This window comes from Pyrgilauda ruficollis, unplaced genomic scaffold (assembly GCF_017590135.1).
Source record: "Pyrgilauda ruficollis isolate IOZ18807 unplaced genomic scaffold, ASM1759013v1 scaffold23, whole genome shotgun sequence".
Taxonomy (NCBI): Eukaryota; Metazoa; Chordata; class Aves; order Passeriformes; family Passeridae; genus Pyrgilauda; species Pyrgilauda ruficollis.
The window spans coordinates 2,288,668-2,310,088 of record NW_024522539.1 but is presented as its reverse complement, the minus strand read 5'-3'; the positions used below and the strand labels follow the sequence as shown (position 1 = coordinate 2,310,088).

The window sequence follows — 21,421 nt, the reverse complement described above, 5'->3', positions numbered from 1 at the left end:
TGGCAAACAGAATAATCCCCCAGCCTTCTAGAACACCTTGTAGCAGTGGCTGGAGTCTTCTTTATTCACCTCAATAAATTTGTTGAGCTTTTTTTTTGAGGTTTTTCTTTTTAAAAACATCTCTAAGTGTTTTACTATCTCTAGCGTGCTTCATGAGGAGTTTCATCACTTAATTCCACATCACGTCAAGAGCCAGGTCTGTTTGTTTGAAACCTGCAGTTCTGCAGCCCACTGCTGCACAAGGAGCACAGAATAAGGATCAGCAGTGATTGGAAGGAAGTGCTGTGGGCTTCTGTACCTCTTCCCAGCACAGGACACACTGTGCTTGTGGAGTGCATGATGTGTCCTCCAAGTCCTGGTGCAGCTGTGCAGCTTCAGGGTCCTGTCACTGGACTAGCCTTACCCCACCCTTACAGAAATCCCTGGTTAAAGGCTGACAGCAGCACTCACTATTTGAGCTTACTCCACAGTTAGGAGAAGTTAGAAAAGGTAGTTAAATGTGAGAGAGAAGAAATAATGCAGGATTATACCAGTTTCTAAGAACTGTGAAAAGTAATTCTGATTTTAAAAGCAAGGCTTTTGTGCAGCAGTTGTTGTGAAGTCACCCCACCAACAGGGCTTCTCTTGAGGCTGTCCATGTAGTGTGCACTGTGGAAGGAGATGGAGGCAGAGCTCACTGGGTTCTTCCAGATGGGGACAGAGAGCTGTAGGTGAAGCTGCACACTGCAGCAAAACTGAGTTAATAGTCCTTAGATCCTGGTCCTCCCTCTCCTGTACTAATTCTGCTGCTGATCAGATCCCTTGCTGAGCTCTCTACTTCATCTCAGGCAGTTCTCATACTGCTGCAGAGATAAACCAGTGCTTGGAGAAGGTCAGCAAATCCCAGAGCTCAAGTGAGGTGAGCTGTGGGAGCACATAGCCAGGACAGGGAGGAAGAGAAAGTGGGGGGACCCCTCCATGTGGCAGCAAACTATTAAATCAGATTAAATTGTCACATGTCACTTCACCTTCAGTTTCCTGTGGCTCAGAGCTATGCCCATGTCCTGTCTTTCTCCCTGCTCACTCCCTGACTGCCACATCCTAAACTATAAACTGAGCCAGTTTGACAGTGCCCTGCAAATGTGCCCCTGGGCCACATTCCATGACTCCTCTCTGGAACCATGATAATGAAGGTGCTGCTCTTTGTTTCTTTCCTGTTTTGTCTGACAGATTGACCAAAAACAGTTTGATAAAATCCTGGAGCTGATAGAAAGTGGGAAGAAAGAAGGGGCTAAGCTGGAGTGTGGAGGTCTTGCCATTGAAGACAGAGGCCTGTTTATAAAACCGACAGTGTTTTCAGAGGTCACTGACAACATGAGAATTGCCAAAGAAGAGGTACAGTACAAATCATCTAGAAAAATGCTGCTTCAGAATCAGAAATAGTGGTAATGGAGGGGGTTCTGCCTGAATCCTTAATTTCAAATATAAATAACTGAGTAAAAATAACTGACACTGTGGCAGGCTGGAGCAATTACTTACCCTGTAATTACCAGTGATCATGAACAGTGTAATGTGTGTTCTTGCTCCCCTACTTTGTAGAGAAGGGGTTGCTTTATTGCAGAAAAGTGGGAAAAAAAACTCTGGGACCTGATGCTGGTAAGGAGCAAAGGAACAGCCATTGAAGTTCTCTGAAACAGTCTTAGCATCTGAAACAGTCCCAGATTCCATTCTCATGGCAAAATCTCCTGAGACTGACTATTTCTTTCCTATATGAAAACATGGTAAAAGCCAGCAAAGTGCAGATCTAATACTCTGGCTTTCATTATTCGTATGTAGAAATGTTGAACAAGCTGCATGTGATTAGATGCTGTGATATTCCTTTGAAATAGAAGTTAATCTACTTTTCATCATGTTCCCTAATGGAAAATAAATAGTTGCCAAAGTCTAACTGGCATTTGTAGTTTAAAGTTTAGCCTAGTGCTTTTTATGGGGCTGCTTGCTGTTCACTCCTGGCAAGATGTTTAAATGTCTCAGATCTGCCACAGAATCTCTAAGGAACCTGGGAAAGATATCAGTCAGTCAGGGCATGAGTTACATGCTAAAAATAGAGAGAAAAAGAGCTGAAAATCCCATGACAAACCTTTTCTTAATGAACTGACTCCAAATCCCAAGCCATGATTCACAAAGCTTATCCAGTTCCATTCATTGGCAGTTTTGTTGCAAACGCACGTTCATCCTTTGCCTGGGATTAAGGCTGCACATAAGAGCCTGGATATCCCAAAACAAAGACATTTATAAACCCTTGTATAAGCTTAAAAGTGGCCCAAATGAGTCTGTTTCTCACGTTCAATGGGCTTTATTGTGCTGTGAGAGCCTGCAGACCAAAAAAGGCTCCACCTTTGATACTGTGCCCGATGAGAGACTCCTTCCCAAAAATTGGGAAGCCTTCTGTATGGCTGTTGCTTCTACTGCAACCTGGGAAGCCAAGTTTGTGGTCAAATACAGATGTGGTTAATGCACTGCATGCAAGTAAAATGCATACAGTGACAAAATCAGGGTTAAAACCAAGGAAAAAACCTTGCAGTCCTTGAAATAAATTAATTGTTACTTGAGCACACTCAGCTTCAGAGTTCAAAAGGAGAGTTGTAAATGGAGTAAGGATGAATCATTTGTAAGTTGTCCAGACCTAACTCTGCTTATTTTGATTGTTACAGATGATCCATTTCTTGTTGGATCTTAACATTTATTAACTACTACAGCACATCACAATGCTTCCTTTGAAGTTTAATTAGTAGTTTTTGGACACTCTACTAGCGACCCCTAGAAGACTAAGATATAAGATTTTAAATATATTATCCAAACAGAGCATCTGATTCTGATTACTTCAAAATTACCATGATTAGCAGATGCTTTCCTGTACTAAAGTTTAATTGATATCTGCAGATTTTTGGGCCAGTTCAGCCCATTATGAAGTTCAAGAGTATAGAAGAGGTGATAAGAAGAGCCAACAGCACCGAGTACGGACTCACGGCCGCAGTGTTCACCAAGAACCTGGACAGAGCTTTAACCCTGGCTTCAGCTCTGCAGTCAGGAACAGTCTGGTGAGCAGGCTGGGAACAGAGGGTGGGCTGGGGCTTTGTTTCCTGGGAGGGGAGAGGGATTTAGGACTCGCAATCGTGTTGGTAAGATAATGAGGTTGCTGATAAAGTTGCGGGCTCCATCCCCACACATGCCATTATTTAAGAGTTGAACTTCGTGACCCTTGTGAGTCCCTCCCAACTCAGAATACCTGTGATTCTCTAAATGCTGCAGCTAAGATGTATTAGTAGTCTGCCTAATTCTTGATGTTCTGCTCAGAAACAACATCCATTCCTCAGAATGAGGTGGTGAGGCCCAGACAGCATGTTGAGAAATGGACTGGTTTTTCCTTCAGTCGAGGTGGTTCTTTGTCTGGGTTGTAGTAAGCTCCACCAGACACTGTGCCTTCCAAAACCCTATATGTAGCAAAAAGCAATTCTCATGATGTTTAGCCAGCACCAGATGGGATTTTGCTGCACAAAACAGTATGGACAGTAGGTGGCAACACACCACTGTCACAAAGAAAAGCAGCTATTTTTGCGTACAGATTTTCTTATTTTGTATTAGAATGGTTTTAAAGATGGAATCCTGACTTTTTTCCCCACTCAAGACAGGAAGTTGATCTGGTATCTGATTCTAATGCAGAGGAATAATTTCAAGAGTTGGCACCAGAAGAATCAGTCTCAAATATTTACATAAAAATGGGATGTTGGGCTTTGAAGGATACATGTGCTGAACACACATGGAGGTGCACACTTCAGCACAAGCCATACCTATGCTGCATGACCTTCAGTCATTCGATCATCCTGAGATGCTGGGGAAGTGTCTGCATCAGCTTTTTCTACTGAGTATCTATAGAAATGGGCCCAGTGCTTTTATTTTACTGTGACACAATTGTCTGGTACAGTTCAAATGTTTTCTGTACCTGGAAGGGGATGCTGGGGCCTCATTGTGACTGTTTAGACAGCTTTCTGAGTAACCATGTTCATTTCATTATGTACTTAATAAATTAGGGAATAGCCTGAACTATTTATTTTAATCACAACTCTGAACATGGCATAAATTCTATCTCAAGCATGAATGTCTTTGCCATTAGAGGATATGTTGAATATAGAGGATATATGAAGCAAGATGTAGGTCAGACTGAGAACTACTCAGATGTTTTCTGTTTCTGCAGCAAAAGAAGACTTTATTGCAAAAATCTGATTTCTCAAGAGTATGACAGAGAAAACAGAGAGATTTCAGATTTTATTATATTGTTGCTGTTGTCATCATCTTGCTTTTCCTTGGTATTGAATTGTCTTTTTAAAATTGATGTTTTTATTGTAGGATCAACTGTTACAATGCGCTCTATGCTCAGGCTCCTTTTGGTGGCTTTAAAATGTCAGGCAATGGCAGAGAACTGTAAGTTTTGTTCAGTATTTTGTTTCTGTGTGGGTGGTGAATGCAATAACATTTGTGACTGTGAAAACACTGTTGAATTTGCTTTTAATCAGGCTTGCAGCATGCCCCACAGGGAGGTGCTAAGCCAGTAGAGCGTGGATGTAAAGCATTCCTTTAGAAGCACCTTCATCTGCTTTATAAGCTTTTAATAGCTCCAGTTCAGTCAAGTCCACTTGGAAGCATTTTTCCATACTAGTTAGATTTTTAGATGAAGGGAGAAGTATGGCACCATGGCTGGGGGCACTGGTATCCACCCCAAGCCTGCTCCATCTTTCCATGGTGGTGTCTGTGCCTCTCTTGGCTGCTGTATCATTGCTCCTTGTTCAGGTGGGAAGGAATGATCTCCCAAGTCATTCTCCATCCCACCTTCCAAGGTTGCTGCTAAATTACACAAGAGCTCTCTGTGCCTCTTCCCCAGCCTGGCCTGTTACAGTGGGGCTACCAGACACTTCAGCTCTTAATAGTTACTAAAGCTGAAATTTTTGAACCAAGGTCACTCCATGAGTTGGACACAGAGCTGAGACATTGTCTTAAATCTTAATTTTCTTCTTGTATGAGAGACAGGTTTTCTTAGACCATTCAGCAGACTACCCAGAGGAACCTAACACACCTTTTTTTTCACAAGCCAGATTTAATCCCAGAAACCATTTCCAGTAACTGTTCTGGTACATCTGCTGCTCCGAGACATTCAGGTGCCTCATTTGCTAAGCACAGCAAATAAATGAATCCTCAGATGGGACATAGATATATATTGAGACCTTATGGTTTGCTTTGTCTGACTGCCTGGATAATTAAAGGATGTCAGAGGTTTCCCATGGGAAGGGCATGGAAACAGAGCCAGTTATCACCAACCAAGACATAACGCAGTGGTGGGCTCTCTCATCAATATGCATTTCTGGAGCAACTGTGCCCTCCTGATGACATGGTATCTTGTAGATAGAAGCTTTCTTTAGGTGAAAAAATAACTTTAATTGCTGTCTAAGCACCAATTAAGCTGTTTGTACGAGGCTGTCTCTTGCATGACTTCTCACAGCAGCACTCAGTGCATAGGCAGAGTCACAAGTGTCATCTTGTGGGTTACAGTGACCAAAGCACTCTGTGTTTCTCTCACAACAGGGTGTAATTGTGTGTACTTATGTGCATGTGGTTATTGAAGGTGGTGGGATAACTGGTGTAAATTGTTCAGATCTGGTTTTAATTACCTGATGTCAAAAAGCACATGTGTACAACTCTCTTCTGTCAGGGAAATACACATTAACATTCAGCAACTGTTTGTCACTTTCCTCCTCTTTTCTTTTGCAGTGGGGAGTATGCTTTGGCAGAATACACCGAAGTGAAAACAGTCACCATTAAACTCTCCCAGAAGAGTCCATGAAAACAGGAGGCCTAAAATGCTGACACTCTGAATGTGACACATGGGGGACGTGTTCAGAGCAAGGGGGAGGGGAGGGGTGGGAAGGAAAATGGAAACACCTGTCTTTATTCCTCTAGAAACACTGAATCTGCTGGGCTCCATTTTGCCAACTGACTTTTCAAAAACTGATTCACTGACCCTACTGGCAGTAGACACTTGTACTCCACAAGTCCCTGGCTGTACAACTGCCTGCTCCCTGTGACTCAAAAGCTGGTCAGTCACAGTGCTGGCAGGACATCTGCTTCCCAGCTGTACCCCTGAAGGACATGGACATCACTGGCATGTTAGAGTGACTGCTGGTACCACCAAAGGTGCTGGCAAATACCTTCAGAGGCACTTGGGTTTCTCTTGGCAGAGATGGACTCGAGTGGTAAGGGTTAGAACAACTTGACTGGAGTTGGTGGAGTTTGTGTGAAGATTGCAGCTGGAGTTTGGAATGGGAGTGCAAGCTTTCATGGAAGGATCTGTAAGGAAATTCTCTTTGAAAGAGCTATCATGGTCTCTCTAAAGACATGTGCATTCTCCATCCTGGTGATATTCTAGCCCTGAATGAGATTTGTGGGAGTTTCCTAGAGGACTCCTTTGGGGCCAGTATGTCACCCAACAGAGCCAGACTTTCAAGTGTCCTTGGAACCTGATGTTTGGGTGTGCACACACTACACATGCTGCAAATGCAAGTTCCTGACTTGCTGACCCTTCTGGCTCCCAGTGAGTCACAGTTGTATCTCAAACCTTCACTACAGCACTTTTCTCAAGAGGATTTTGCACTGCACTTAGCGTGGTGACACCGAGTTGGAAGCTGAGCATGTGGCATGGTAGATACCCCATACCAGTCCTGATCTGGGGGAGGGAGCAGAAGAGCTGCAGGAAACTGTCCTGCACTCTCTTTCTCTGCAACTTTAGGCTTTTTGAACATCTCTTTGTTTTTTGAGCCAGGACTATTAATTTGAGAGTAAAACTTAGCTCTTCACACTGCTTCTTTATCCTGTATGAATGTAGCTTAAAATACATTCCTGGAAGTGCAGTGTGAAAAGGCAGGTGCTCCCAAGCACACCTTGAGTGCTAAAGAGGAGGGTGTACAAGCCAGTTACCATGGAATAAACTGTGGCTGGGCTTCAGTCTGTCAGCAGCTTCACAGCCATTGTCCCTGGGAGTGCTGTCATCTCCTGGCCAGCACAGAGTAGCTGATCCTTCACTGAGAAAACTGCCTTGGATTGTCCCTTGCTCACAGCTGTCCATGGAGTGCCTGTCACACCAAGCTCATGCCTTAGCACCTCCTGCAGTAACTTCTTTTCATGCCCAGACATTATTATGAGTTTAATTATCATGAGATGAATGACAAGCCACAGGCTATCTTCAGTTCCTGGGTTCACTGCTTTCCCACCTCCTCTCCTCCTGACTCTGCTGGAGAACCTTGGCAAAGGCACAGCCAGTCCCACGTCTGCAGGAGTTAGTGGTGACAGCTTGTTAGGAAGTTCAGCTGATCCCTCTGGGATTGTCCTCTGAGAACAAACCCACCGCGGTTCCTTATGGCTTATCAGCAGATCTCCAGGGAGCTCTGATAAGGATTGCTGCTCCAGATGTCAGAGCTTGAAGCAGAAATGCAGGTCTAACCTCTCTGCTCTGCTGCAAGCCAGGATTTACCCAGTACCTTCCTTTGCCCACAGATAGGCTCAGACAGCAACAAATTCTGTTGCATGAGTGGAGCTTTTTTTGGAGGAGGAAGGAAGGTGGGTGGTGATAAGTTAAGGAAAAAAAGTTTGCATGAGCCTAAACTTCCTTATTAGTTGGTGAATGTTGAAATTGCACTTCAACATCACTTTTCTTCTGATGTGACATACCTCCAACAGTGTAACCAGCCTGTGCTCCCACGGGGTGTGAGGCAGGTAAATCTCCCCATCCAGTGATGAAAATGTCCTCCTTTCCCCATGAAAGGCCAAATGGGATCATTGTAAATAAGTTTCTATTTTTGTAAGACATTTAAGAGTGCAAACATCTTCTCAGACAAACATTTTACTCTTGCCCACCTGAAGGTTTCCTTGGGCTGCAGAGAGGTGAGGCAAACAGTAAAAGGCTGTTTATCTTGATGTATCTCTGTATTTTTGGTAAAGAGTGGTGGAAACTGAAATAATCTGAAATTCTTAAAATCCTGCTTTTCTGGCTTTATATGTATGATATATATTCCACTTTTTTCCCCTTATCAAGTTTTTTAAAAGTCAATGTATCTCTTATTGTATAAATCAGGGTTTGACTCTACACACTGAATTTTGTAAGTTATATAACACTAGACACTAACTTTAAAATAACCCCTTAGAGGGTATATATATTCCTCCATTGCACAGTAAGGCTTTCATATGAATACTAGTTGTTTTTTTAAAAGAAAAGAACTATATTTATAAATTAGGATACAGTTAATCTAATGTATTTTTATAGCTAAAGGTACATGAAAATGTTATGTTTAAACCTCATGTATATATTTAGACTATGGATATCTTTTTTGTAATAGTTCTTATTCCTAATAAATGTTTAACTTTGTGAAACAGGTGTATCTGAGGATTTAGTATCTCACTGAGGGACTGTGAGGGAATCTGCACTTGGATTAATTTTTGCAATTTGGGAAGAATTAGCCAATTTTAAGAGTAAAGTGCTAAGTGTGGTCAGTGTTCTGCACATAAAATTTTGAGTTGTGCCATTTACCATAAGCAGAGGGAGCAGAGCAGAGCTGCAGCTGGCAGGGGCAAGCACACAGCTGGCAGGATCCTCTTTTCCTTCTGAGGTGAGCCTCAAAATGAAGAGTTTCAAGACACTGTGTCTCCTGCAGCCAGATGGAGCTTCCTGCCTTGCTCTGGCTGCTCCCTAAACCCCGTGAGACACATCCACCACCAGCGTGGCTCTGCTGAATGTGTTCCCAGCCCAGTTTTATTTCTCTCATCTGCAATGTAGATACGGAGCAAGAACATTCCATTGTCTTTTAACTCTCTTCCCATCTGATGTGTGAGAAATTCCTATGGGCTCCCTACACAGGCCAAGCCAAACTCCTTGAATTTTCCACTCACTGACAGCATCACTCAGAAGCTTTCAGACTCCAGAAAAGGGAAGGCTGAAGATACAAAGGCATTACTGTGAGTGACATAATCAATGGAGACCTGAGAAAGAGTGGGATGAGATTTGGGGAGGGAAAAAGGGAAAAATTAGCTTGAATATGTGGGTAAATTATTGCCAAAGGAAATTAGAGGCTCTATCATAATAAAGGAAAAAGAGTTATTTTAGGGTGTTTTCAAACGTGCTAAAAATGGTGTGAGAAAGGTCTGGGTGAGAGCTGGGCTGTGAGGCATAAAAGGAAGCAGTCTGGATAAGAGGTGGAAAGGTGCTGAAAACAGGTAACGCTGGTTTTTTAGCTGCGTTAAAAGTCAGAAAACGACAGTATTGCTACATTCTTGCTCTCTACCTATGGCTGCAACTGGACGCAGATTGATGGGGACCTGAACACAGGGCAAAGCCCCGGTGAACACCCATCCGTGTCTCCACAATCACCCAGAGGATCCCCCAGGCAAATCTCAGGCTGCTGCAGCATTCTCTGAATGCACACCCACCCCAAGTGACCATCAGCGACCATTGCTAGGTACCGACCAGGTAAAAGCATCCTCTGTTTAATTTACAGGGTGACTACGAACAGCAAAGCAAAAGGCACGCAGAAATGGTTTTTGGTTTTTTTTTTATTCCCCCTTAGTTGGTCTGACGAGTGGGGGAGCAATCCCTGGCTTGTCAGAGGCTCCTGGACAGGAATGGGTCAGTGTGGGGAAGGGCCGCGCAACCAACATCTGACTCCTTCCGAAGAGAGGGGGCAACCTCGCCCTGCTCTTCCAGCGAGGACCGAACCCGCCGCGATCCGGAGAAGGGGAAACTTTCAAAGCGCGGCTGTGCCCTGAGCTGGGGAAGGAGAAACTTTCAAAGCGCGGCTGTGCCCCGAGCTGGGGAAGGAGAAACTTTCAAAGCGCGGCTGTGCCCGGAGCTGGGCACAGCGCGGTAAGGCCGGGCCCTGCCGGGACGATGCGCAGCGCTGCGGGAGCTCTCTGCTCCAGCCACCGCCACTCCCACAATGGATTTTCCTAAAAACCTCAAACCCCCGGAGCCTAAGAGCTGCCCGGGGGCGGGCGGGCGTGTGGGTCGGGTCTGGGGAAGGAGCTCCATCCTCCTCCTCCTCCTGCGGGCCAGCCCTGCCCTCGGGGCAGGCCAGGGGCCGTGCCGGGGGACTCGCCCTTGGCCGCCGGGCCGGGGGCCGGAGGAGGAGCCGCTGTCCTGCTGCCTTTGCTGCCGGGCTCCCTCCGCCTCCCGGGCCGCGGAGCGGGGCGTGCGGGTAGCGCCGGACGAGGAGGAGGAGGAGGAGGTGGAGGAAGCGGCGGCAGCGGCAGCGCCGGGAGCGCCGGCCCGGGACGCAGAGGTACCGTGGCTTTGCTGCCGCTTCTCGGGCACCTGCCCCGCCGCCAGGGCAGTCGGTGTGGGGGGCTGCCGGGGCGTTTCATGTGGAAATGATTGGGGAAACGAGTTTGTTTTCAAAGAAAATGAAAGTTCGTAGGGAACTTTGCGGGCGCAGCCCGGCGGGAGCGCGGCCGCCCCGCCCGGCGGGGCCGGAGAGCGGCGGGACTCGCTGTGAGGGGACGGCTCACCCCGGCCGCTGGAAAGCGGCTGGAAAGGCTTGAGAGACCCCCCCAAAATGGGGTGTAGCGCCTGGTGTCCCCCCTGCCGGCCGAGGTGTGGGAGAAGGGGATGGCTTGGTGCTCGCTGCTCACCCGGGACGAAGGATGCGGGTCCCAAGGCGGGCCGGGGTCCCCGGGCTGGCACCGCGGGCCCAGGCTCGCCATGGGCAGCAGAGCCCCAGCGCCTTCCCTCCTGCTCCGGGTCTTTAGAGCCGCGGCAATCCCCAGGTGGCATTGCCAGAATCAACAGGTGGTTTGGGTAAAGCACTGAAGTTTTCGCAGGGTTTTTTTAATGAATTAGGAAGCGATTTTGGGCAAGCCGTGATGATGTTTCTGGGGGCCTGGCTGTTTTTAGGCACAATGCACAGGGTGAGACTGGGCGGGATGGTGGAGAGGAGAGGAGGTGGTTCAGGTGTGGGCAGTAGCAGGTGTCAGGACTGGGAATGTGTGAAATGGGATGTAAATCCCATTTACAGCTGTTCGGGTGTATTCTGCATGGTTCTGAACGAGATTCTGTAGAGCACATGGACTCCTTAAACCAAATCCACATGTGGTGTTTGCTCGTGTTACAGTTGTGTGCAGTTTGCTTAAGGTAAAGCTCTGTAGGGTTGTTTTTTTTTTTTAATTATATTCAAAAAGATCCTGAAATACAGAAATCCTGCTTACCTGGGCACTGTGTGGCAGTAATGCACGTGGCTACAGCATTCAGTTACTTGCAGTTAAAGGAACTGATTACCAGAGCAGCTATTTTTCCTGAAAGTTATTTTTCATTTCACTTTATATGAGGAAAGTTTCAGCCTGGGGAATAGGCTGAGTAGAGAGCTAAAAATCAGGAGTGGAGTGGTTTTCAAGCCTCAGGGGTCCACGCTGAGCTCCGTTCAGTGTTTCTTGTGCAGTTGCTGTGGGTGCACATGGTTTGTCCCCATCTCAGAGCAAGGAAGTGCCTCAGAAACCATCATCTGCTGCAGAGCTGGTGGGCCAGAGTGTGCATGGGGAAGTGTTTACTGTCCCTGAGCTGCTCAGTGCATCGAGGGCACAGGGCAGGCAGCTGCTGGAAGCATCACATCCCCTCCAGTGCCAGAGTTAACAGCCTGGACAGCTCTGGGAAGGTGTGAGAGGCTCCCCACATTCCCTCCCCTCCAGTTCCAGAGTTAACAGCCTGGACAGCTCTGGGAAGGTGTGAGAGGCTCCCTGACACCTCTGCCTGAGGTGTCCCACCTGCGGCATGGAGGGATGTGTGGTCCCAGCTCCTCCTGCCAGTGTGGGCGAGGGAAGCTGAGGCCAGGAGGGAAGCTGAGTGTGGTGGTGCCCAGCACCAGTTCCAGGGCAGAATTCAGTCTTCCACCAACACAGTGCAATTCACCAGTTTGTGGGCTTGGATCTGGGATTAGGGATCACCTCCATCTCAGCCTCCTGCAGCACCCAGAGCCCAGACTGGGGCACAGGGGTGCCAATCTTTGCTGCTGCTGCCAGGCACTGCAAAGTCAGGGTCAGCAGAAGCTGAGTGCACCTAAAATTCAAACATTTGCCTAGAAACAACTGAAATAGGATGCAGTGATTTTCAGTGTTGTTGGCTGGTGGTTGAAAGCCAGCGTAAGGAGGGAGGAGCAGAAAACTTCCTGGATAGGGGTGATGGATCATATTTTTGTATTCCACTTGGCCTTTGCTCCCAGTTCAGGAAGCCAGCTCTGCTCAGGGAGAGTCAGGGAAGGTCTCGAGCCTTGCTGGCTGGAGTGGGAGGTGGGTTGTGAGCTTTGCTGAGCTAGATCCTCAAATCAGAACTTAATCATCACACACCAGACACGAGCAGAACCTGTAAGAGTCAGTCGAGGTGCATCATGTCACATCTGAGAGGCGTTTGCTGACTGAAACTGAAAGCAGAAAATGAAGGAGCTCTGATGCTGGTTGGACAAACACTGCAAACCCTCCAGGAGTTTGAGCCTCTGTACAGAGAGGTTAAGGGGTGGCTGTGCAGCTGTGAAAAGGGAAGGAGTTGGAAGTGCCTCAGGAGATTGAGCTGTGCAATTTTCTGCTGCCTGTTATACCAGGCAGTTCACAAGCAGCCAACCTTTAATAGCTCCTAAGGGCTTGATTTGCCTCCCTGAGTGAAGAAGCCTGATGCTTCCAGGCTGGGAGAGTTCTCAGAAGGGGCTGGGCAGAGGAGCTGGTGTGTTTCTCCTCGCCCTCTTCTCTTTTCTACAGAGGATTATCTCAGTAACCACATCAGTGTTTTTCAGTTTCTCACAGTCTTACAAGAGCTGTGGTTGTCTTTGTGGATGGGAGAGGTTTTGAGGTTGCATTTAGGATTTTTCCAGCTGCACTGCAGGGTTTCAATGGTCTGCCTTTACACCAGCTTGTGGAGAATCTGAAACTGCAGCTGTGACCCCTGCCCACCCCCTTGTCCTCTGCCCAAAGACTGAGCAGCTTTGGTGGTGAAAAATTAGGAACATTATCTTTCTGTAGTGCAGAAATTGGTGGTAGTAGTCCCCTCTGTTAATTCATGTTATGCTCTTAACAAAGCTATTATGAAAATAATTGTATTTATAAGATGGTAAGTGTATTTCTGCAGTGTGACATTTGGACAACTGTGCTGATAGTGGAGAGGAATGAACATGTCACCATTTCTACAGTGGAATGATTAATTTGTTTTGTTGTTTGTTTTTAAACAGAATAAATGATGTTTCTTCAGGATGGTGCTCACTAGCAGCCTCTGCTCCTGCATTCACATGATGGGGATGGTCCAGCCTTGACAACACTGCTCAGTCTGAAGTGCTGTGGAAAGTTTGTCTGTGGGGCCTTCACAACTGCCACCCAGAATGTACTGGTGTGTGGGAACGGAGGAATCCGCTGTTTGCAGGGAGGGCAGCATGGATCCACAAAATGGTAAATAGCAGGATTTGTTTCTTTCCTCTTCACACTGGGAACAAAAGGTTCTAAGAGAACTCAGTAGCCACCTGCCACTTTGATGAAATTTAAACATGTGAAAGTTTTTTGAGCCCTAATCTTTGAAAATTTACAGTCTCCAACAAGGAATTTTACTTCCAGGGAGAGTGATGTTGAACTATGGAGGTGGTAAGAATAGCATTCCCCTGAAGATGGATGTTCTCCAAAGGCCTAGGGAATTAGTCAATATATGTATCACGTCTCACCAGTTCCTAAATATGTTTTACAAGATCTGTGCTTTTTCAGTGTGTGAATGCAAATATGTTCCCAGTCACTGATGCAATGGGTATTCAGGATATGAAAGCTGCTAAAATCAGAGCATCTCTTCTCAGCCTGAACAGATATTAACCTGCTCCAGTTTCACCCTAAACTCCAATTTGATGGCTTGCAATGATTTTATGTTGGGCTAGATTAGAAGGTTTATGTTTATGTAATAAAGAAATTCCCCTTTTAGAAGGGACATATGCTTCAGGTTGCTTCCTGTGAATTTTTTATTTTTTTTTTTCCCTGAGCAGGCAAATTATTTTTGGATGGTTTCTCTCACTGCAACCCTCAGCTCCCAGGCTCTGCTGCCTTTCTCTGAGTCAAACCCCAGTTATGTTTCTGCAGCAAGAAATAGCCTCCTGTTCTTGTGTAACGGTGTTCCCCCCTTGCAGCAAGTGCTTCATTAGGAGGCAGCATCTGCGCTTCAAGTGTGGGAAGAAGGTGTGTTTGACGCTTTGTAGTGAGTAAGCAGGCTCCAGCAGAAGCTAATGTTTTTGCAGCCTTATTTTGAATTTTATCAGCAACTATGAAGCAAAACCTGATAGTTTATTCAGAGGCCTCCTTGTCTTGTTTGAAGACGTTCCTCACCAGCGTCACAGGGAGCTCTGGGAACTCTTTCCTTTCTCCGTACGTATTCTGCCTGTCCTGTGGTACTGATTTTTCTGTTTGCTTTTGGTTATTAGCATTGTACCTTTCTGTAACGCTTGGTTATTGAATATTCTTTAAATTCTTAAATTCTGTCTTCTGAGTTTCTCTCTGGAAGAAATTATCTCCACTTGAATACTAAGCTATAAACCATGAGAAGAATTTTAATCTGCGCTAACGGTTCGCAACTGTTCAGAATTGCTAAATTTTTGTTCTGCAGTAGTGATCTGACATGTTTTCTCTCTGTTTAAAGATACAGTAAATAAATTATTGTAGGAGTGAATAATTAAGTGGAAAGTGGAATAGTTATATTTGCTACGTTTTGAATTCAGGTTTTTTTTTTTTCTGAGAACTTTATTACACATTGCTGTTATGTAATTATATTCAGTTAAACTGGGTAGCTGGAAGCATGCAAATCTCGGTGGTAGACTCTTCTATATGGATAAATCTGGGTTGTATTAAAATAGTCTGCAGTGCTGGAAAACTGGGAAAGGGATCCTTGTAAAGCTTAAGGTCCCTGTACAAGGCACCAGTACTGCCTTGGTGGATTTGCTCTTTATAAGGATATGGTGCATGCTTAAACTCCTTGTTTGGGTCCTGCCAAGAATGATTGTCATTAGCTAACTGGTCCACTCCCTAAGTTACTGGTCCTTGTTCTGGCTGGGATCCCATTACGGGCTGAAGCAGGAGCACGGTGACTCACTCAGCCTCCACATGCCAGCCCATTGTTTACGCCCCAGAGGAACAATGTGGATGCAGCCTCCTGCTCCCGTTCAGCGGCAGCTGCTGGGAAGGGGAGTGAGATTCCGGATCATTTCTTTCATGCCGACGATCTCATTAGTGCTCAGAGCTTGGAGTCTTTTTGTCGGGCAGGAGGGACTGGTTTGTGGCTCTGGGGGGTTTAACCAGAGCTCGGTGGTGCTGGGGGCTCAGGGGTGGGTCAGCTGGACCAGCAGGGCTGGAGGCACCTTCCAGCAGGTCCCTGTACTCCTTCATTATCTGAAGCCTTAGGATTTTTTAGGAGTGTTTTTTTCCTGGCAGCTATAAAGCCCTGGCCAATTGTATGTGGAGATAACCACACTCACAGCATCCTTGTTAGTTAGAAAATGTAACATAGGGTGCAGGGGCTCACCTTGCTCAGGTGTCTCCTCTGCTGTTCCTCCTGGTTGCAGTGATCTTCCTGTATCCCAGCAGGATGCCAGCTTTCCCTCTATCCCAGCAGGATGCCAGCTTTCCCTCTATCCCAGCAGGATGCCAGCTTTCCCTCTATCCCAGCAGGATGCCAGCTTTCCCTCTATCCCAGCAGGATGCCAGCTTTCCCAGGAGTGGCTGAGCTGTGTTTCAGACCTGGACCCTCTCTGCCCTCTGGGGTGGTGCTGGGCTTGACTTGGTGGTGCTGACCGAGCCCTCAGAGGGGATTTGTCACAGGATGAGCCTCCCTTGTGGGTGCACTCAGCATTTCCCTTGCCTCCTCAAACCCTGCTTCCCCCCTCCTGGGGGGGTTTAACCAGAGCTCGGTGGTGCTGGGGGCTCAGGGGTGGGTCAGCTGGACCAGCAGGGCTGGAGGCACCTTCCAGCAGGTCCCTGTACTCCTTCATTATCTGAAGCCTTAGGATTTTTTAGGAGTGTTTTTTCCCTGGCAGCTATAAAGCCCTGGCCAATTGTATGTGGAGATAACCACACTCACAGCATCCTTGTTAGTTAGAAAATGTAACATAGGGTGCAGGGGCTCACCTTGCTCAGGTGTCTCCTCTGCTGTTCCTCCTGGTTGCAGTGATCTTCCTGTATCCCAGCAGGATGCCAGCTTTCCCTCTATCCCAGCAGGATGCCAGCTTTCCCTCTATCCCAGCAGGATGCCAGCTTTCCCAGGAGTGGCTGAGCTGTGTTTCAGACCTGGACCCTCTCTGCCCTCTGGGTTGGTGCTGGGCTTGACTTGGTGGTGCTGACCGAGCCCTCAGAGGGGATTTGTCACAGGATGAACCTCCCTTGTGGGTGCACTCAGCATTTCCCTTGCCTCCTCAAACCCTGCTTCCCCCCTCCTGGATTTTTTCATCTTGTCCTAATTAAAAGAAACTGAGCAGGGATATGGGGGTGGCTGCAGTCTCTCATGAAATACAGGGTTTGGGGTTTTTTTAAACTTGGTTAAAGAGCTCTGCATAATCCAGAGGAGGTGACATGATGTGAATTTTGTAGGAAGTACAATGGAAGCTCAAAGGCATCACTTTATGAATGTGTAGAACAGCATAAAGATTCATCCCCTTTCTATGGGCTGATTGATTTCTTTGAATCTTACAAAATTTCATAGCTAGGATTTAATTCTTGCGTGGTTTTCTAGGAGTTCCTCAGAGGTGTGGGAGAACAATCACTGTCTTCTGAAACATAAGGGTACTTCTGTTTAAAAAGCTTATCCCCTTCTTAGTGGGAATTTTATTCAAAGTCACAGAGCATTCATCTGCTGCTGGTGCGTGTCTCAGAGGTGGGATGGGGTTATCCTTCAAACATGCCAGAGGGTGTCTCTTCTCTCCTGCTAAATCTAGAAATGAGCCCTGAAGAGGGGTGTTATGGTGGAAGGTGTCTAACATTACATAATTAGGGACAACAATGCCAAGGAGAGCTGCCTGAAACTTCATAGTAGCTTTGCAGGTACTAATTAAGTGCACCTTCACAGCTTCTTTTGAGGCAAATCAGTTGTAACTTGGTGACTTTCCACTGTCCAGGGAAGCACAGAGGGACATGGACTGCCTGGGAAAGGGACCTAAATATTACATGAGGGACCAAACAAGTGACCAGAACATATGACTGGAGCTGTCATTTGGAGTGGGCCAGAGGCCCCTAAAGCTGGGCTTTGCAGGTGCTGTGGTGACCCTGCAGCTCACAGGGCTTTCTATTTTATCTGAGAGAATCTGCCTACAATAGCAGTGACCTTTGCAACCCCACCCATGGCTCAGCTCAGATCTGACTCACAGGGAAAGCTGCTCCTGCCCTGCTGCTTCCTGAATCCTGGAAAAGGCTCTGGTGTGAGCAAGGGTTGAGCTGGAAAAGGCAAGGGGTCGTTTAACAAGAGGGGCTGCTCAGAAGCAAGTGCAATTTTATAGGGAAGGTATCAAAACAGTTTGGGTGGGGACAATTCAAGGTTGGCCAAGAGCAAATGGAGCAGTTTATCCTCCTGGGACACACTTTGTGCCTCCAGCTTTGCTCCTGGCTGGCATCAGGGCAGGAGATGTGCAGAGGTGGACTTGCTGGTCCTGTTGGCTCCCTTCCAGCTCAGCCTGTTCTCTGATTCTATGATTTCCTCACAGTTCTGCACTGTTGTTTTCCTAAATGTGAAGGGCAGGAACTTGCAGTGTGAATGACTTTGTTTAAAAATCTTTCCTGCTGAATAGAGGAGGAAGGGAAAATCAGCACCACTGATGCCAGTTTGTTCCTCACGAATTCACCATGTAAACCTTAAAACCTTCCCATCAGCTGTGTGTGGGGACAGGGCCAGCAGCTGGGCCTTGGGGCACGTTGTGCTGAATAACAGGGAAAAAGTGCTCACAGCTTCTGTCCTGCTTTTTCCATCCACACATCACCCTGTAGTAACATTACCCTGGGTGTTCTGTGGCAGTGTGGGGTGAGAAGGACAAGGAGAGGATCTGGGAGGTGAAGTGAGCACACAGAGCACTGGGGAGCTGCAGAGTGTGTCAAGTTCTCCGTAATAACACTAAATCAGCCTGGAAGGTTTTCTGGTTTTATTCCTGCTTGTTAAGCTGTGAGTAAGTTCGAGTCCAAACAGAAAACTGAAAGGGTTCCTATGAGCTAAAAAAGCAGAAAATAGAACAGGTTTTGTATGTGAGTCAGTCTCACTGCAGAGTGCCCTGCAGAAGGAGAAGTAGGAAATGCTCAGCAGGAATAGGAAGTACACCAGTAAGGCAGTAATAGGCTCGTATTTTTAAATATTTAAATAAACTCTTCATACAGAAGTGGTGCAATCTCACAAGGGGCCGAGGGCTCCTGCGGAAGGCTGGTCTGCAGCTGAACATGCCTGTGGTTGAACCTGCCCTCCTGTGCAGAGCTGGGTGTTACAACATCTCCCCAACCCAGCCCATGCGTCAAAAAGGGGCAAGGAATGCTGAGGCATTTACAATTTTCCTGACAAAAACCATCAAAGGCAGCCTGCTCTTGAACTTGAGGGCTGTATCAAGGAGGGCAGAGCTGCTGGGAGAGCCAGTGGTGCAGTAAAGACCTTGGGAAGTTAATTGAGCAGAGAGTCTGACCTGAGAGCAGCTTGATTTACAGGCAGCAGTAAAGCATTGATCTTCATCTGAGCTGCAGCCTCTGCTGCTTTACAGCTTTATTTTTACACCTTCATGTTAAAATTATTTGTGGTGTATTACATTGAAATGTAACTTACGACAGCTCTATCAAGAAGCCTGGAAAAAAACAAAGATAAGGTGGTAAGGTAGCAAAGAAAATCCTTTGCCCTTAGCATATGTACACAGGGAGTTCTTTACAAAGTTCCTGAGGTGTGATTTATGAGGGAGCTTTCAGGTGAGGGTTGATTCTGGGGTCATGGAACTGCTGTCCTCTGTTTCAGTGGGAAAAAAGCAATTGATAGTGTTCACACCAGCTCAGCCTTTACCAGGCCTGTAATTGATGTAGTGTTTTGACAGAGATGTTGCAGGTGAATTTATACTTGCATTAAGAAAATGCTATGAATTATGGGGTTTTACCCTCCCCAGGGCCTATGGGGGCCTTATCCAAAACCCATTAAATTCTTTGCACTGACATAATGGGATCTTCAGGGATCCTTACAGCATTAAGTCTGTGGTTTGTTTGTTTTTCACTGCTCTGATCAATAGTGGGGCTGTCAGGGCTGTGCTTGCAGAAGGCAATGAGCTGGGGGGAACTGTTTGCATTGCAGATAGGGGGGAGAGATGGATTTTATACCATTCAACTCCCAATCTGCTGTATAAAATCATAGAATCATGGAATTTTTAAGGCTGGAAAAGACCTTTAAGCTCACTAAGTCCGGTTGTTCCCCCAGCACTGCCAAGCCCACCATTAAACCGTGTCCCCAAGTGCCACATCCACTCAGCTTTTAAACCCCCCCAGGGATGGTGACTCAACCATGGAGTCTGTCTCTTAATAGGTTCTGTTTCAGATTTTACATCAAGTCAGGCTGATATTTAATTCCTTCCCTTAATCCAAGTCTGTGTGCTCATTAGTGGGTCAGCAATTGCTTATTTGCATGATGATGTATCACCACAGCAGCAGCTCTTTTATGTAAGCTTCTGATATTTTCACAACAGAAGTGTCTCCATGTTTTTTAATTTGTGCCTTACCCTCACTTTAGGGGACCTACTTAAAAAGCCTTTAAGTTTTAGGAAAGGCTCTCACCCTTCCAAAAGCCCTTCTGCTGCAGTCAGAGGGACTCTGGGAGTTCTTGTTGGCAGCACTTGGGGTCTGCCACGGAGATGCACAGTGGGAAACCTGGGGCAGATCCTCTCTGTTTTGGCTCTCCCTCTCCACGTGGAGAGGGCAGCAGATCCCTGGTGAGCTTCAGGAACTTCTCATCTGCAAAGACAAGCCCCATTAGAGTCACCCAGGGGTGAGGGAAAGGGTCAGTCTGGCACAGGAAGAGTGGGAGGAAGGAGGTGAGGGGGAAGGAGCTGGGACCTGGGGCTGGGAGCTGGAGGAGCAGCTTCATTTCCCCTCTGATAGTCAGTGTGTGGCTCCCAGGCATAAAAGTTGGCATTTCAGATGCTGCTGGGGAAAAAACTCAGTCGCAGGCTGTCCCCAGCTCCTCTCTGTGCATTGCTGAAAATCACGGAAAAATAACGAACTGAAGCAGTGACTCAAACAAGAAGTCTGGATAAATTTAGCTCAAATATTCTTGGTATGTTTGTGGTCACTGTGGAAATTGCATCACTTCTTGTTTTAATGATCAAAATATTGCTTGGAAAACTGGCATGGCTACCAGAGAAGAGCTCAAAATGAAATCCTTTAAAAGCAAGTATGTCTTTGGAATTGCTTCACCTGCAGTTAATTGGTTTTGGGGGTTGTTTGTTTTATTCCTGTCTTGGTTAAGGAGTTTTTGGACTGGAGGTTATTGCTGCTTAATTGAAAAGCCACAAGGTTTAGAGCTGATACACTCTGCAGTGTGATTATCTACTTCATATAAAAGTTCTGTCTGGGGAGTAGGATTCAAAAAGAGTGCTGGTAATTGCTGAAGACAAGACCTCCTCCAGAATCTGCCTGCACGTCTTTCTGTCTTTCACATCAAAGAGCCTTTGAAAATGCTTTTATTTTTGCATCAAACAGGAACATTTTAATTTTTTTACAACACTAATGGACAGGATCCCTTTTCAGATCTCATACATAGCCTGAAAAACAAAAAGCTTGGCTCCTTAAGTGGGCTTGTAATCCTGGTCGTAATTCTCCCATGTTTTGCACCTTGGACCTTTATCACAGTGGCAGGGTGAGAATAAAAGCTGCCAAATCAAAGACATTTGAATGGATAGGACCACGTTCTTGCATGCAATGGACCAGAGTTTTTCATAGGTTGATGGGAAGGGGATGAACTGTGCCCTTCCTCGTTTTGCTGTCCCTGCCTTGGAGCAGACATCCAAAAATGCTGTGAGCTGCAGTGGGGTCACAGTGTGGGCACAGGAGCCTCCCAGGCACAGTCCTTGTCCTCCCTTCACTGAAATGGGTGCTGATATTCCCAGGAAGACAAATCACCTCCCTGCAAAAGCAGGCATTTCTGCCGCTTGTAGGTCTTGTCACAGGTAGGGGAAGGTTTTATGGGTTTTTTTGGTAGCCCTATTAAAGCTTTGGTGGCTGTCTGGGCTAACAGCAGAGGCCTTTCCATCAGGTTTCTCTTCTGCTGCAGCCACAGCTGTCCAGGTGATCCTCCCTCTGAGACTGTCCTGGAAGCCAGGATCTTCTCTGGCTCCTGTGGGAGAACAGTCAGAAG

General features: G+C 46.6%; 2 protein-coding genes across 2 annotated transcripts in view; both read left to right on the top strand.

The window, feature by feature from the left end:
* Positions 1 to 8,445, top strand: part of ALDH1A3 (aldehyde dehydrogenase 1 family member A3) — a 33,492-nt gene extending 25,047 nt beyond the window's left edge. The window contains exons 10-13 of the mRNA XM_041469144.1: positions 1,210 to 1,374; positions 2,923 to 3,080; positions 4,387 to 4,461; positions 5,803 to 8,445. Coding sequence (XP_041325078.1) covers positions 1,210 to 1,374; positions 2,923 to 3,080; positions 4,387 to 4,461; positions 5,803 to 5,875 — 471 coding nt within the window. The 3' untranslated portion in view covers positions 5,876 to 8,445. The remainder of the gene's footprint in view (positions 1 to 1,209; positions 1,375 to 2,922; positions 3,081 to 4,386; positions 4,462 to 5,802) is intronic.
* A 1,735-nt stretch (positions 8,446 to 10,180) lies between these two features.
* LRRK1 (leucine rich repeat kinase 1) overlaps positions 10,181 to 21,421 on the top strand; it is a 74,352-nt gene continuing 63,111 nt past the window's right edge. Inside the window, exons 1-2 of the mRNA XM_041469129.1 lie at positions 10,181 to 10,355; positions 13,281 to 13,494. Coding sequence (XP_041325063.1) covers positions 13,428 to 13,494 — 67 coding nt within the window. The 5' untranslated portion in view covers positions 10,181 to 10,355; positions 13,281 to 13,427. The remainder of the gene's footprint in view (positions 10,356 to 13,280; positions 13,495 to 21,421) is intronic.